The 15,723-nt window shown below is 38.2% G+C and overlaps 1 protein-coding gene across 2 annotated transcripts in view; it reads left to right on the plus strand.

Annotated features, from left to right (window-relative positions):
* The window catches only part of LOC121945336 (CUB and sushi domain-containing protein 3-like), a 235,458-nt gene that overhangs the window by 35,186 nt on the left and 184,549 nt on the right, over window positions 1–15,723 (plus strand). For both annotated transcript variants that reach the window (XM_088084026.1, XM_088084027.1), the window contains exons 3-4: window positions 1,850–1,962; window positions 12,292–12,486. In XM_088084026.1, the coding sequence (XP_087940152.1) occupies window positions 1,850–1,962; window positions 12,292–12,486 (308 nt within the window). The remainder of the gene's footprint in view (window positions 1–1,849; window positions 1,963–12,291; window positions 12,487–15,723) is intronic.

The raw sequence follows: 15,723 nt of genomic DNA on the forward strand, positions 1-15,723 counted from the left end.
GCCCACATCCCATTAACTTGCAAGGCTTATAGCTCCTGCAGGTGAAACAACAATGCCAGATTTCTACTGATGAACACATTTCTACCTTTGCCCAGTATATATATGTATATAGAGAGATAGATATATAGATATATAGATAGGGCCACGACTGGAAGATATTCAATGTACTTTCATAGAGAAGGAAAGACAACAGAAAATATTCACATTTAATAAGATGGAATCAGAGAATGTACCCTTTTTATGTTCTTAAAAAATTACTCAAACCAGTGAATCGATAATTGAATTGGTTGGCCAACAACTTGATAGCTGACGACTTATCGATTGATTGCAGCTCTACATATCAGACTAGTTAGGGGCCTGTGAAATGAATGATATTCCTTATGATATCTCGACTGTGGCCTGTTTAATGTCATTGAAACAGTACCGGTAAACTCAAAAAGTGACAAAAATAATTTTAATGTGCTATCTTTTTCTCCTTTGCCTGCTGTTTTAGCATTCCAACAAAGACTTCTCTTGCGATGCACAACCTTGCTTCCACTTTTAATTTAACCATGATGGCATGCATATTCAGAACAGTTCTCTTGTGAGTGATTAAGCCTCTAACAAGGTCACATTTTCATTTCTGTTTCCTCCATAAATGTATTCAAAATTGCATCATGTGGCAATTGACTTTTAGCTGTATCTTGGCATGCTGTGCAGTACCTGCGACAGAGGGTAATTATTTACTGCAAGGACCAGCACAGTTCACAGTGCTGTAATTGGAAACTCTATTGAAGCTGTAAATACAGCACCCTCTTCTTTGCTGTCACTTGGGGAGGTTCAGTTTTTCCACACTTGGCCCACTACAGACATTATTCACCTGGCTTATTGTCAAGTAGAGGTTCAGTCACACAAACGACCCCAAATCTAGCAATGGAAAATAACAAAAGGAAACGAGACAGCAATGGAGAAGGAGACATTTTGTTTCACTCTCAAGTTCTGTCCATGCCACACAGCTTGCCTTACAGCAGTGGAAGGTCGATAGAACATCAGCAACTGCCGCTGAGAAATGGTCAGCAACACATCTTGTTTACGACGTCGTGAAAGTAAATGGATTTGTTTGGATCTGCACCTAATTTGAAATGCAGTAATGAAGCAGTCTGTTACAATGCAGCTGCCAGCCCTCAAACACCATCCAACAATGGAGAAGGTTCTCGCTTGGGTTTTGATTGTATACTACCAAGTATATTACTGGTAGACAAATTGCATCACAATTCTCAGAGCAGTTCTGTTTTATTAGACACAAAATGCTACAGCTCACAAACTTACCAGTGGTGTGAGGTTTGAGGTCTTTGAACAGTCATCATTTTTGGTGATAGTTACTTTGGTGTGCAGTTTTTGTGGATTGTTGCATTTTAGTGCACACATCTCTCAACAGGAATTTATAAATTTATGGCCAGCCTCCTCACCTGGTGGCCTTTCTAATATAAATACAAAATTGACAAAGGTTAACAAACCTGGGTAGTGTTTTAGTTTCTGCTTCACAACTTTTTAATAGTGTTGTCTGTGTGGAATAATTACAATCTCGGGAATAAACTAAATGGTAGTTGATGTCATTCAGGTTGATTGCTCTGGAACATTTTATCATGTGATACCTTAAAAACACAAATGATATGACCACAATACTTCTTTGAATTTCTGACACGTTTTGTTGGACTGTTATATAGATTTAATTAAAACAGTTGTCTTGCATTAGTTAAGCTCAAACTACAACCGCACAATGTCATTTTCTTTTAGCATAGAAATGTTATTGATATGAATTAAATCACATGTTCAGTGCTAATGTGTCTTTCCCTTCCCCCCTCTGCAGGTTAACAGGATTTACCATCCCTCCACCTGTTACCAGTTCTGGCTCCATTTTTTCACTGAGGCTTACCAGTGACTTTGCAGTAAGCGCTCATGGATTTAAGGTAGCTTATGAAGGTAAGAAAAGCATAGTTTTCTGCTCTTTGTTTTTGACTATTTGAATGAAATGTGAAAGAATTGTGGAATTTATGTCGGAGACTACAGGGCAGCTCTTCGTAACTTGGTCTTCATTTAGAAGAAAAATCCATCAGCCAGAAGAAGAAACACAATTTATCCTTAAGAGAGGGACATATATTCACACCAACCTCACATGATTTCCTGTAGGACTCCCACTGTTGAGTTATGGAAACATTAGGTACCTCAATTAAGCAAATTAATCTCATATTTTCCAAATCAACATCCCTCCCCCCAAAGTCCTGAACCTTTTCTGCAACTCCAGAGGTGCATCTGAAATTGCATGGCAGATGGCGATGGGAATTAGTTGAACTAATGGATGTACCGAGTTATCTGTGTTGTAGCAGAGCTGAGTGCAGCGGGGAGCTGTCTAAATATGAACTATCCTTCTGTGACCATCTCGCTCACCCCTCCTTTTTTCCCCTCTGCTCTTTCATGTGAACTTCATCGTTCATCTGGCTCTACTTCTTTCTTTCTCTGTTCCTTCATCATATTTTGTGTTTTTTTTATAAGCATCCTTTTTTTTCTTCCTAGTTTCATCATCTCAACTCCTTTCCTACCTTTCTGTTCTTCTCCCTTTCCGTCTACTTTTTTTTCCAGTAGTGCTCCTTTGGCTTTTCTGCTCCTCTCCCCTTCTATTCCCAGTATCCTTCGGCTGTGTCTTTGGTCTCTGTCTTGTTCCCTTACCTTTTCCTCCACAAACAGGCTTAACCCATCCACTAGCCGCAATCCCCCACCCTTTCATGATGTCCTTTTCCATCCCCCTTTACCCCCTCCTCATCTCCCCACCTGCCCCAGACCTGGCCAGTCCAGGACCTCTCCCCTCTCCATCTGCCCATTTCTGCTCTCCGTCTTCCTGCTCCGTTTTTCTCCCTCTTCTGTCTCCTTCTATCTCTCACTGTCTCCAGTGACTGTCTTGGTTGAATTAGATCTCATTCCTCTGCCTCCACCTTTTGCCTTTGTAATCTTCAACAGAATTTCATGCTGATTTGGATGTTAATCACATTTTGTTACACATGAGGCAAAGCTATTTCCCATTACGTAATACTGAAGAGTAATAAGGACAGTTAAGGATATTTTCCAATGAGTGTAATAGGGGATGTGAAATCAGCACAATTTATTTCGTGGCTAGATGTGTCAAAACATACAGACTAGAGATTTAAGGCAAAGCTCTGGTATGGTAATACTTAGACCATAACATGTTCAGCTCAGTTTCTTATGACTATCATTCATTCTTTAATAGCCTGGTGTTACCAGAGAGTACACAGCACACAGCATAAATATTTAAACAACAATCTAAGTGGTATGGTATTACTTACTCAAACTTATACAGGCCTCTCCCTAGAAATCCGTGGTATGATGGTGCTATCAATTTTAAAACAGTGTATTCCAGTTATATTTAGTTTTGTATGCAATGATGACATAAAATATGAATGTAGAGCCCTTTATGTATGTGAAATGATGGTGCTATAGTAGATATAATGGTGCAATTCACTATGGAATATTAATAAGAAACTTACTTATTGTCATCGTCACTATCTCTGCCATCTGAATTGAAAGCCCAACGGCTTGCCTATCATCATAAATTTTCATTATTTTCATTCAGAGACCCTTGTGACTGGCACATATAAAATACAAAAATTCAATGTACTCATCCATAATGTATTAATTTGCATTTACTGTCACTGCATACCTTTTTTCCTTGTTATGCTGATATGGTTAGGTTCACCTTACACGTGAATATGTATGTGTTGCTCATTCTTATGACTGAAAGTGTGCAGTGCTTGTAGACTCTCAGATATGACTGAATCATGGCTGCAATTAAGTTTGAGTTTGAATCTGCTTGCATACAAAGGACACAGTGAAGGACACGACCAGATGGAATCTAATTCCTCAACGGCCTGTCAATCTTTTGTCAAGTATATTGGGATGCAAACCACCTTCAAATTTCTGTGAATTTTATTACCGATTAATGCCTACTCTCCTGTGCACTCACTACTCTGTCAATGTGATCCTGCAACCTTAACACTTAGGGGTGGCCTGAAAGGGTCAAGCTGCCTTTATTAAGGAATAGAGATATTGGGGCTTTTCTACAACACAGCCAAACAATAGCCATTGGTGCTTGCAGCTTTCTCAGGGATAAAGAGAGGCTGCAGCCGTGCAGTACACACGTCCTGAGCTGGGAGTAATGCTATCTGCTTGCCCTTTATTGAAGGTTGTGTATTTGCAGAGAAAACATTGTCGTGCCTATCTGAAACCTGCCTCAATGCCATTTCAACCTGCCCTTTATTTGGAAAAGTCTTTGAAAGACAGCTGACCCATAAAACATAATTTCATCTTTTATCCCCAAATCATTTCATTTGTCCCTCTGTGCCCATGCAGATTGTCCACTGAGTTGGAAAAGTCTGTCTGTGTGTGTGGGGGTGTGCATGCATGTATGAGCATGTGTTGTTTACCAGCTGCTTTGCCCTGTGATCCAACATGGGTTCAGTCAATACTCTTTTCCCTGCCTGCGTGAAAATCCAGCTCAGCAGCCAGTGAAGCAGCCAGCTAGGAAGCCAGACAGGCAGTCTTCAGGCACCTCCTGAGGGGAAAGTGTGCTGCTTGTGTGCTCACAAACACTGCCACTCCGTCAAACTTCCATCTTCTTCAAAGGGCTACAGAGTCATTAGATATACAGGCGAAATAAATAGCTCAGCCCCAGAGAAACCTCGCACCCAACTACCTCATTTACTAGTTCACATAACTCACTCGTTACCACTGTGATAAGGCATAATACAAGCCACTCTCACTCCCACTGTTTGTGAATGCAGCTGTAGGTAAAATAATAGGAGTTTTTTGTTATAATGGCAAAATCCCATTACTGTGTTCCTTTTACTTTAATTGTGCAATGCTGGTTCTTTGGTTATATTTTATAATTTGGCGCTCTCTGTCCTATTAACATATTTTGGCAAAGATTTAAAACACAGGGCAGTTTTCCATCTTTTTAGTTTACAAATGGGCCAGAGAGATTCTTCTGGGTTAGAAACCCTCCTTATCATCATATCAATGTTGTTTGTATTTGGTTTTCTCTGGCATCACAAATGATAATGTTGCCCTGTATTCTGACGTTTAATATCATGTGCACTGTTTCCACCCGAGCTTTATTCTGCAGATTGAGTGGTGCCTTGTGAGATTTAAAGCACTCCATCAGCATTGTATTGGCATTGCATGCGTTTATTTTCCCTCCTTGAAGTGAAGTTTTGAAGTACAGGTTTTCATGAGGTTTGCTCCACCATAAGCCCCCGGTGTTGAGGAGCAGCTGTTTTCCCAAGGTTCTGTTATATCAACAATTTATTTAGGGTCCTCCAGACAGCAACACTCTGTTAGCTCAGGGCTAACGTTGTATCTAAAACACTTGATTTCTTTAGGGGGCTCTTCAAACCTTCCTAAAAGTAGAAATCCTGATTCAAGGTTAGGTGTAGGCTATTATTCAAAGTGTGTCTTTATTTTCTTCTCAGCATCACATTCAGATATGCAGCTATTGTAGCTGTAGCTGAGGCACAGAGTTTTATTTTGCCGACAGTAAGAGGCCTTATCCAAACCAAGTGCTCCAAATGCTTGCAACACATCCTGTGAATTAATGCAAGAGCCATGTCTGTTTGACACATTAGTTATGACTTTCCATACACCAAAGGCCAGTGAGTCAGTGCTGGTATAATTACAGCTGGGATGCATCTATTACTTATTAATTAGTGACCTGGGGTGAGTTTCTCCAAACATTTACTTTTGCTTGCACTTTTGTTTCTCTATATAGTTCTCTCAAAAACCTTAAGAAAGTACTAAATATAGCAATACATGTCATATAGGTATTATACTGTAAGACAGTTTGAATGTATAATAACCAGTGAATAAATCAGATATTGTACACCATGTACACGTGCATTCACCACAAATCTGGACACCCTGCTACACAATTATTATTATTGTGGATATTACTGTAACCTGAGGAAAAGTACAGAAACACACAAGGGACAGAAGACGGAAATGTGCATCCTACCCTCAGCCATTATAGTAGGATGTTTTTGTTTTTAAGCTTGAGCCTAAAATGCATCTTACCCTTGCAAAATTCATGGGAAATAATTAAAGACAGATACTACGCTCTTGAAAAATGTGGTGTTGTCCTGTAAAATAATTTATATGTCATCACATTTTTATTTGGCTGAGTGCAATCTGTCCGAGGTCCCAGTAACATCTGGCAGCTGAAATTAGAACTCTGTTTGGGGTTCACATGGGTACACATAGTATGATTTGTAACACTCAACAGTCCACAAACTTATGAGTTTTTGATTTTAGTTGCATCCAAGTCACAGCAGGTTAGTCAAGACACTTGTGAGCAGAAGCATGTCTCATGCAAAGAATAAATTGGGAATGAACTATGTGGAGACATTTTGACGAATATATGTTGACATATTATTGCAAATTCTCAAAAAGGAAGAGATGGTACCAGTAGTTGCTAATTTTGAAATTTAAATGTTTCACACTGAAGAGTCATACTAGACCGTGTTGTTGTGCTGTGGCAGTAAATACATAAACATAAACTGTACACATGGTTTATTGCTCTCTTTTCAATCGCAGGGTTTCAAACTTAACATGTTCATTTTCAATCTGGGGTTTCCTGTGACATTGAAAACAGTGGCAAACATAATTGTTACATATTGCAAAGGTTCCCTCCTCTTTTTATATAATGATATTGACAATTTGGATAGTCAACCTTTAGAGAGAAAAGCTTGCAATATGTGGCTTCATAACATTTTCATTTAAAAGGCTTAAACATGTAGTTGTATAATGCAGATATTTTTTACAGGGTACAGATGTTAACTCAACTGATGTGTTAAGGTGCTAGTACAGTCTATCAGAAGTGCTTGTCAGATGGTCGAATAGCTTTAAGACCTCCTTCCCCCATTTCTAATGTCAGAATTGAAGGGGCTGCCACTGACAAATTCTTAAATTTTTTGAAACCACAATGCTTCATGCAATGGTTAGCCATGTGTGCTGAGGTGAGAAAGTAGCCAGGGTTTGTGCCATTTGTTTTTTATTCTTTACACATCTATTTCCAGCACTGTTCATGTGTACAACCAACACAAAGAATGCTTTCCAGGAGAGAGACGTGCACCTCTCCATGATGGCTGGCTTCTCACCCTGCCTTCAAGTTTATCTGTTTAGAACAGCTCTAAACACTTTTGCCCTCCAACATGTTTGGAAAACATGTTGTATGAACTAGTTCTTTTCTAGCACAACCCAGCCAGTAATCACAGTTCCTGAGATGATGCTGTCCTACTTCATCATCATCAAAACATCAAATTTTCTTTAGTAGTATATTGGCATTCCTCATCACACATCTGCATAGCTTTCAGTGCAACCTCTTAAGGCAGCCGTATAGCATAATTCCTGATATTTACATAGCTTTTAGTGATGAGTACTAATATTTCTGTGTGGTTTCTAGACAAAGTTTGTGTGGTTTGTTACAGCAGACCAGTAATTTGGCCAAACTGATAAAATATTCCCCTTTAAGTTATAACATGTGCATATCTGTAGTGTAATGTCTTAATTTATTTTCTCTAATTTCATGCCCAGCCATATAACATTTAGTATCGGATGATTTTTTTCAACAGTATACTGTGTTAGTGCAGATTGCACCTTAAATAGGCCAAAATTAAAATGACTAAACACTGACACTGATTATTTTGCCAGCCAAAAGTATGGATACATCAAATACATGAGAACAGAGAGTGGTAGATCATAACAGAGTGGTAGATCAGCTGCATTCAACCCACACGTTGTCCCATGGCAAGCTCATACCAGAACTGTACAGTAGTGTATGAGATACATCTGCATACACCTAACCTTATTTTTCTTTCAACAGTATTGCCACAATTGTGTCATCCACACAATGCTTGGTGCCTGGTGCCTGTAGCCAGGCTCAAGTTTTTATTTTCAGCTGGCTGATGAGTGTTAAATATCTTGAGCACAGTGTGCCTCTGGTATTCTCAAGTGATCAGCACCAGCCTTGAATGGTAAATGTCCGGTCAAATGCCATTGGCGTAATGGAAGGCTTTTTGGGGAACAGTTTTTCATCATGGAGCGTGCTGAATAACATAAGGTTGCACACAGCACCACTGCATTAAACAGTTGATTTTTCTGTCTTATTTAGATTTTTTTTTTTATTCTAGTGTTTTCAGATCAGCAGTATCCTGCATTTGAATCTGACGTTCTCTGTATAAAACTGTAGAGGGTTTTTGTAGTGAGTCTTAAGATATTTAGCTTCCCTTAATGTGCTAAGTCACACTTTCTCCATAAATGTTTATATTTAAAACAAATACATTCAAATTTCACAGGCTCTCCTTAACTCCCATGAAGACATACTGTGTTTGCTGTTTGTTGCCAGGGACCTGCATGCTCTGCAATGCAGGGATGCAGACATTCTTTGAAGCATGCAGTTATTGTCTTTCTCCTTATATTAATATTCATATTAAAGGAGGAGAATTTGCATATATATATATACTTCACATTGGACCAGTGAGACAGGGTTGCTCCCTCTCAACCTTGACCTCTGCACTGGTCAGATGTCAATCCTGCCAACTCTACTTCTCACTTCTTATCTTTGCATTGGTCAGGCATCATTAGTGTTGCACTACATATAGCCTGATTCTCCCTCAGCTTACACCTCTTACCAAACCATCACCTCACACAACTCAGATTGGCTGTCAATTATAAAATTCAATTTTTCTATTTACACTGAACTTTTGAGTTACTTGTGGGAGAAGGTGATGCAGCTTGAAATAAAAGAACAGCATTGATCATATATAAATAGATAATACACCCATTACACATATTTTACTCTTCTTCAGACAGATTAATTTGCAGGAGCTTTTGTCTAAAAATAGCTGGTATTAAAATGTGAGAACGCAAATGAGAATCTCAGCTCCAAATGTTTCAGTTGGCTCTCTCTGTAAAAGGTTGACCAACCCAAAAAGCCACTGTGTCTGTAGGGTGTATTGAGATTTTGTTTGTTGTTCTGTTTTTATATATATGCTGTATTTGTGCATAGAGATATAGTAGCTACTCTTCGTGAAGGTTTGGATGGTCAGGCTAATGTTCACTGTAGTATCAGGTCTACTTTGGGTGTCAGTACTTTACCAATTAGTCAACACTTTCTGGATTTGATTAAAAAATAAATCACACATGCTCTGAGGTCCCCTTTCCTCCTGCTTTATTCCCGTCACAGTCTGTTGGTATTTAATTTTGCTCATAAACATAAACAGCCGGCAGTAGATGCTAAGGATTTATATTGCATTCATTAGAGATCATACGTATGAGGGATGTGTATGTGAGCATCTGCAGTGTAAAGTGGATTAGTAATTGGATTTCAAAAATGATTCCTAGAAATTATCATTAGAAAGTGCAGTTTCACAGATGTGTCTGTCAGTGAAATCAGCTTCAGGATCGGGGTGTGAAATGTACTCCTCCTTATCTCACTCTGTCTGTCTATCTATCCATCTATCCATAGATCCATCTAACATAGTTTATGTAGGAGTAACGTGGCGTCCTGTTCTCTGGCTTGCCAGTTGGAATAATTAGCCACAAACAGATGGCATGTATCAAAAATAATAATCCAACTTCACTGCATGATCAGTCACAAGCTGTAGGGCGGAAAGGAAGTTTTATATTCCTATCAACAAGACTACTCTGGATCTGATCAGACTAATTCTGTAGTATTGATCATTGCATACAAATTCATTTAGGTGGTGTTCTTTATCACAAAGCCAATTTCAGTGTGTCTTTTAAGATGCACTGTATATAATATAATATTGAAATTAAAATACAAGGCATTAAAAGTTGAAACTTGAGTAAATCAGATGTTTAATAATAATAACAATTATAATATATATATATATATATTTACACTGAAGATGATGATTACTCTTGACAGATATAGCTTACATGAAATATTTACTAGTGAATGAATAATGAAGCAGAGGTCTCTCATTATTAAAGTGCACTAGCCTTAAATGTTTTGTAGTTATTTTTAGTTTTTAATTTAGGTTTGGGTGATAAGCTTGATACTGGTGGAGGAGGAATTTACATTGTTTCACATTTGAAAACACAATTACAAATTTGTTTTATAATGTAATTAAGAGTTGTCAAAAATATCCATTGATAGGTATTGGCTCTATATCAGTTTCAATACTCCTTTTCGGCAGTATCGATATAGTGGTACCAGCTGCGCTCTCTCACTCTCTTACTGTTAATGTTAATTACAGTCATTCTGCTGTTCTCTGCTGCTAACCAGTAAAAAACAAGTCCTCATGTTATAGCCTTGATATATTGAAGAATGAACTTATTTGCCCTCAATGCCAATTTTTGAAATTGGTATCAAACATCAAGCATCATATCGAAATCAGAAATTTCAGTATTGTGACAACATGATGGAGACATAAGTATAGGGCATCATTAAAACAATAACATACAAAGCAAGGGCGAATACTGTTTTAAAACCCAATCTAGCATCTTTAGAAATACCTTTTCTGCTGTATAAATAATTGGTTTTACAAGCCAAACCTTGTTCAGGTTGACTGCAGGTTCCAAAAGCCTAAAGAACCCCAGATCATTAGTCTGCAGTCCTACTCACACAGGTTTTTAAAAGTTTAGTAACACAAACACAGGTCAGACATAATTCTGCCCTCAAGCTGAAGATTAAACAACAACATGGAACTGCTGAGGCAAAAAGAAGCCAATGATGTGTTATGTCCTATACTGTGGCTTGAAAAAAAAAATCCCCACTGATACATTTTTTGCAGGCTGAACATGAGCAGGGGACTTTAGACAGAGATTGAGTTGTGGTGGTCTAATGGAGGAGAGAAATGCAATGAAAGACTGTGTTCAACCAAAAGAATGCAGGATCGAAAAAGCCCTCTAGGCCTGTTTATCACAACTCGGAGTAGATCTTTATCAAAATTTGCTTTCAGTAGTTTGCAAAGGAATACATTGATCATAAGAACTTTGGCTCTGTCAGCACATGAGCCCAAGATGATAGTGATAGTAATTTCATGGGAATTGCTTTCTTGCGGAAGATGTATAACTTCAATATGCCATCTTCAAAAACACGTCTGCCAAGTGATTTAAATAATATGAATGCAATTTTCTACAAGCAATATCATTCTTATCATTATGGTTGTTCTGTCACATACAGTTCTTTACCTTAATCTGTTTTTGTCTATGATTAGCAGTAAATGATGGATGCACAGCAGATGCCGTCATAAGCAAGAAGAGGACAGAGGGTGCAATGAGGTTATGTAGGAGTGGACTTTAAGTTGAAAAAATACTCATGTCCCTCCATTGAAGTACATGCCCCTTGCAGATCTCATCATATTGTTACTATTTTCCCAGAGTTAAGTAAAATGCATTCCGCAAAAATAGGATTTGCTGGGGAACACGAATGAAACCCAGTCAGTAAGAAATATAAGTCATATATAAAAGGACATTTGACAGGGCAGTTATCAGTACACAGTGAAGTGAGCCAAAAGGTGTGTGAGCATTCCTATGGAAACCCAGTATTCATAGTAAATTATTTTTTTGGCCTATCACTAGGCACTGCAGTGGATATCAGATAATAGTAGCTCTTCAAAATATGAAAGTCTAGCACACATTCAGCTCACAAGTCCCTTGGATTTCTGGTAATAATTTGATTCCTGTTCCTACTATTAAGCAATGCAGCTATTCCGTAGTGTACAGGAAAATGACTGTACTCCGCTGCAGTAGTTTCTTCTCATGTCCTCTTGCAATCTTCTTTTTACTACCTTTCTTTTTCTTTTCTTGTGCATTGAGCTGATGTACTTGTTTTTCTTTGCCGTTTATTGCACCTTTCAGCCACAGATTTATGTTATTTGGTGAACTCTTGATGTAAAGAGATGGGTAACACACTAGTGCAGTACTTAACCACTCTCTTGGCAGTGCATTTTAAACATCTTTGCAAGTTAATTTCAGATTGTCAGACATAACTAAGCATCAAAGTAGTAATGGCATAAATGTCAGACTTGCGCTGACATTTCCAAGCTATTAACAATGTATGCAAGGCTCTTCACACTTAAGTCAAGATGACTAACAATGTCAATTATAACATGGACATCTTTTAGGTTGCCAGAACTATAAAAGAATAAAACACTGCTACAGATTTTATACATCAACACATTGATTATATTTAATCATAATCCCTTTCTTTCCCTTTTCCAGAGCTGAGAAGCAGCTCATGTGGAAACCCAGGGGTTCCACCCAAAGGAATACTGAATGGAACTCAGTTCAACATAGGTGACAAGATCCGCTATCGGTGTGTCACTGGCTACGTCCTGGACGGACATTCTCTCCTCACCTGTGTGACTAACGCAGCCGGTGTGTCAGTGTGGGACTTCCCTGTGCCAATCTGCAGAGGTGAGGATGTTTTATTATTGTAAATGAGTTACTACTCATTTTAGCTGCGTGTCATTCCTCCTGCCGTCATCTATTTCTCCCAGCTGTATATGACATGATGTTATCTACACATTTGAGGATTCCCCTAAGACATTTAAAATGAGTATGTGATTGGTTTGTCTTGACCTCTTGCTTGATATCCATGATGTGCATGAAGTTAATTGCTTTGACATGATTGACAGTTTGATGGTGTGTGATTGGGTGACTGGTCTGTGCCACAGTGTAGTAAAGTCTGGCATAAGTCTACATTAGATCTGTAATTTTATTTTCAATCTGATGGGATGGAATGATTTTTTCTAATCATGTCGAAGAAGTTAATTAGAGCCTCTGCGGCTCAAAAGGTTAATTAAATATTTATTCCTGTAGAGCAAGTAGCTTAAATACATTAATGCTGTTCACAAGAGTGGTACATCTACTAGATTTTTGCATCCCCGCTTGGGCTGTACTTTAATGGCTGACTCAAGAGGTGTATGAGATTTGTGCACATCTTCTTTGGAGTGTGCAAAGTTTTTTCTGATTGGATGGTTTTTTTTTTTAATTTGATGACCTGTTTGTTCCTGCTGTCACCTCTCTGTGAGCTAAGCTACAAAGCAAGCAATTAAAAGCACACCAAGGCTGTTGTGTTGGGCATTGACAATTAAACACAACTGTTGCGGTTACCCAGAAACTCCAGAGCCATTGTCTATGAGATGGACCAGCAGCAGCTTGAACTTATACAGTAGGTACAGCAGAGAAAGACAGCAGTTCTGAGGCTACAGTATGGAGGACTTGAGATGAAAATGCCACATTATTCAGTCAGACTGAGAACCTTTGAAACTGCAATATCTACTGTTTAGCTTTTCTCTTGGCTGGCAGGTTGAATTTGCTGAAACTGCTGACACACCAAAATGGCAAATAGTGTTTATAAATGGTGGAAATTCTTTCATCATTTCATTTTTTTAGTGTACCTCAGGACAAGTGACCCCAAAATAAAATATTGTGCCGACTGTTGTTACAAGCAAATGTAAGAGGCAAATAATTTATATCAATTGATTATGTAAATCACAAAAAACCACAAGTGAAAATTCTTTAGGTGATGAAACATTTTACAAGTCTGTAGATTGTGTGTTATGAAGATCGGCAGAATGAGCATACAGCAAGAGCCAAGTTCAGTTTACAGTATTAAAATATTTCAAAAGTTGTATTGCTTGAGGTGAAATAGATTTTCTTTTCTGACACTCGGAGAGCTATATAATGCTTTTTGCTTCATTTTCTGCTCAGAAACTTCCTAGCGCATTTAAAAATACGGTATTGCCCGGGATTTGAACCCTTAAAGATGCTGTGCATAGGTAATTTGTCTTAGCAAGCTCTTTTGCTCAACCATCAGGAACAGAGAGAGTGAAGACTATGCTATAGCATAATGATGGTTTCTTTCTGACAGTCAGTTGATGAATGACTGACTAGTGCTCTTTATGCTTTATATACCTTGCTTGGCTTAGATGAGACCTGTCATCACGCTGACGCAAATAATTGACAACGTATGTGGAAAGGTATTTTTCTGGCAAGAGCCCCTTGCAATTTGTGATGATGTGTGCACAGTGAGAAAGGACTTCAAGAAATGTCATGGTGGTCAGTAATTCATCAGAATTGCAACAGTACAGTGTCTGTACCCAGAACTGAGCATTATCATCTAGCATGGTGGATTCAAAATTGGGAAAGGCAGTATAGCCGCTGCAAGTACTCCCTCACTCTCTTAAGCGATGTACAGTAGACTGAAAGTTTTTAAAAGCAGTCACTGGGAGTTATATTTAATCAGTGTTGTGTTGTAGAAGCTTGCCTAAACCTCCATTTGGACATTTTAACAACTTTTTTTTTTTGCTGCTTTAGTTTAACACTAGAGAACTGTTCAGGGGAAGACATGTAGGTATTTATTGCAGTCCGGGTGAACCTCAAAAGTGTGATGCACACATTCTAGGGAGTCAACACCTTCTCCTTTCTTTTGCTTTTGCTGTGTCAGCCTCCCTTTTACCCCAAACCACCAGGAAGTAGTCTGCTGTAGTCTCATTTTTAGCCACCTCTTCACAAGGTATACTACAAGGAAAACTCGGCTATCATACAACAAAAGCTCTTAGGAAGTATTAAAAGCCATTTCCATGAACTAATAATTAATTTCTTTCCTTTCTTCTTTCTCTTGTGCTCTGTTTTTGCTGTATACTAAAAAAAGTGTAATCAGTGTGAAGAAATGGCCTTTCAAGGATTTAGTCAATCAAAAGTGATTGGCTGATCCTACAGTTTCCTTTATTGAGATGAAAAGCAGGAAATGGCTGCTTGCTTCATTAAATAAATTGGTCTATTTTTGTGCTGAGGGACAAATAGATCTGAAGGCCTTTGATCACCAAGTCCATGTTTGTTGTATATGTTTTTAAATCCATCATCTGGTCAAAATCATAATGCACAGAAACCTTTCACACTGAGTCTGTGTTTTATTGTTTTATTTGTTGTGAAAATTTGCAATACAAGGCCAAATGGAGTTTTCAAGCAGTGAGGATCATTGGTCATCTCACTTCTTTAAAGGAGAAAAAAAAAATATGGTGTACATCCAATCCCGAGAAGGCTTCCAGGGGAAGGAGAGTTTTTCCTGCTGATAAAGGGGCTGCAGAATCGTCCCTATCTTTTCCCGGTCTATTTGGTTGATACACTGCTGGCAATAGTCGAATCACACATTAAAAAGAAGACCAACAATTTCCGTCACCCCATTGATCCTTAACAGTGGCTGGCAGCCTATTACAGGTAGGGACACATACAGAGGGATGCAAAAAAATGGCAGACAAAGGAAGCAGTTTGAAAAACTTTAATGATGGAGGAAAGTTTCAGAGTTGCCATGTGAATGTGACTGACACAACTTAAGATATTTATTTATTTTATTGTTTTTTTTTAATCAGGAATATTTTTATTATTTTTTTAAATTCAACAACTTCACACACAGTATAACAGGTATACAACTATACAGAGCATGTACAAGAAAAAACACAGCATGAAAACAAATTACAAACCTACCCATTCCACTAAACCTAAATATAAATAATAGGACGGTCCTCCATCAAGATATTTATTTTTAAACATGCAACAATTTCAGACGAAAAATAAGGACTTGGTGTGCCATGGCCTTAAAACATGCAAAATCATCCAAATTGAAGAGAGAATATACTAAAGAGAGTC

This window comes from Plectropomus leopardus, chromosome 11 (assembly GCF_026936395.1).
Source record: "Plectropomus leopardus strain MGB_pleo_1.0 chromosome 11, ASM2693639v1, whole genome shotgun sequence".
Taxonomy (NCBI): Eukaryota; Metazoa; Chordata; class Actinopteri; order Perciformes; family Serranidae; genus Plectropomus; species Plectropomus leopardus.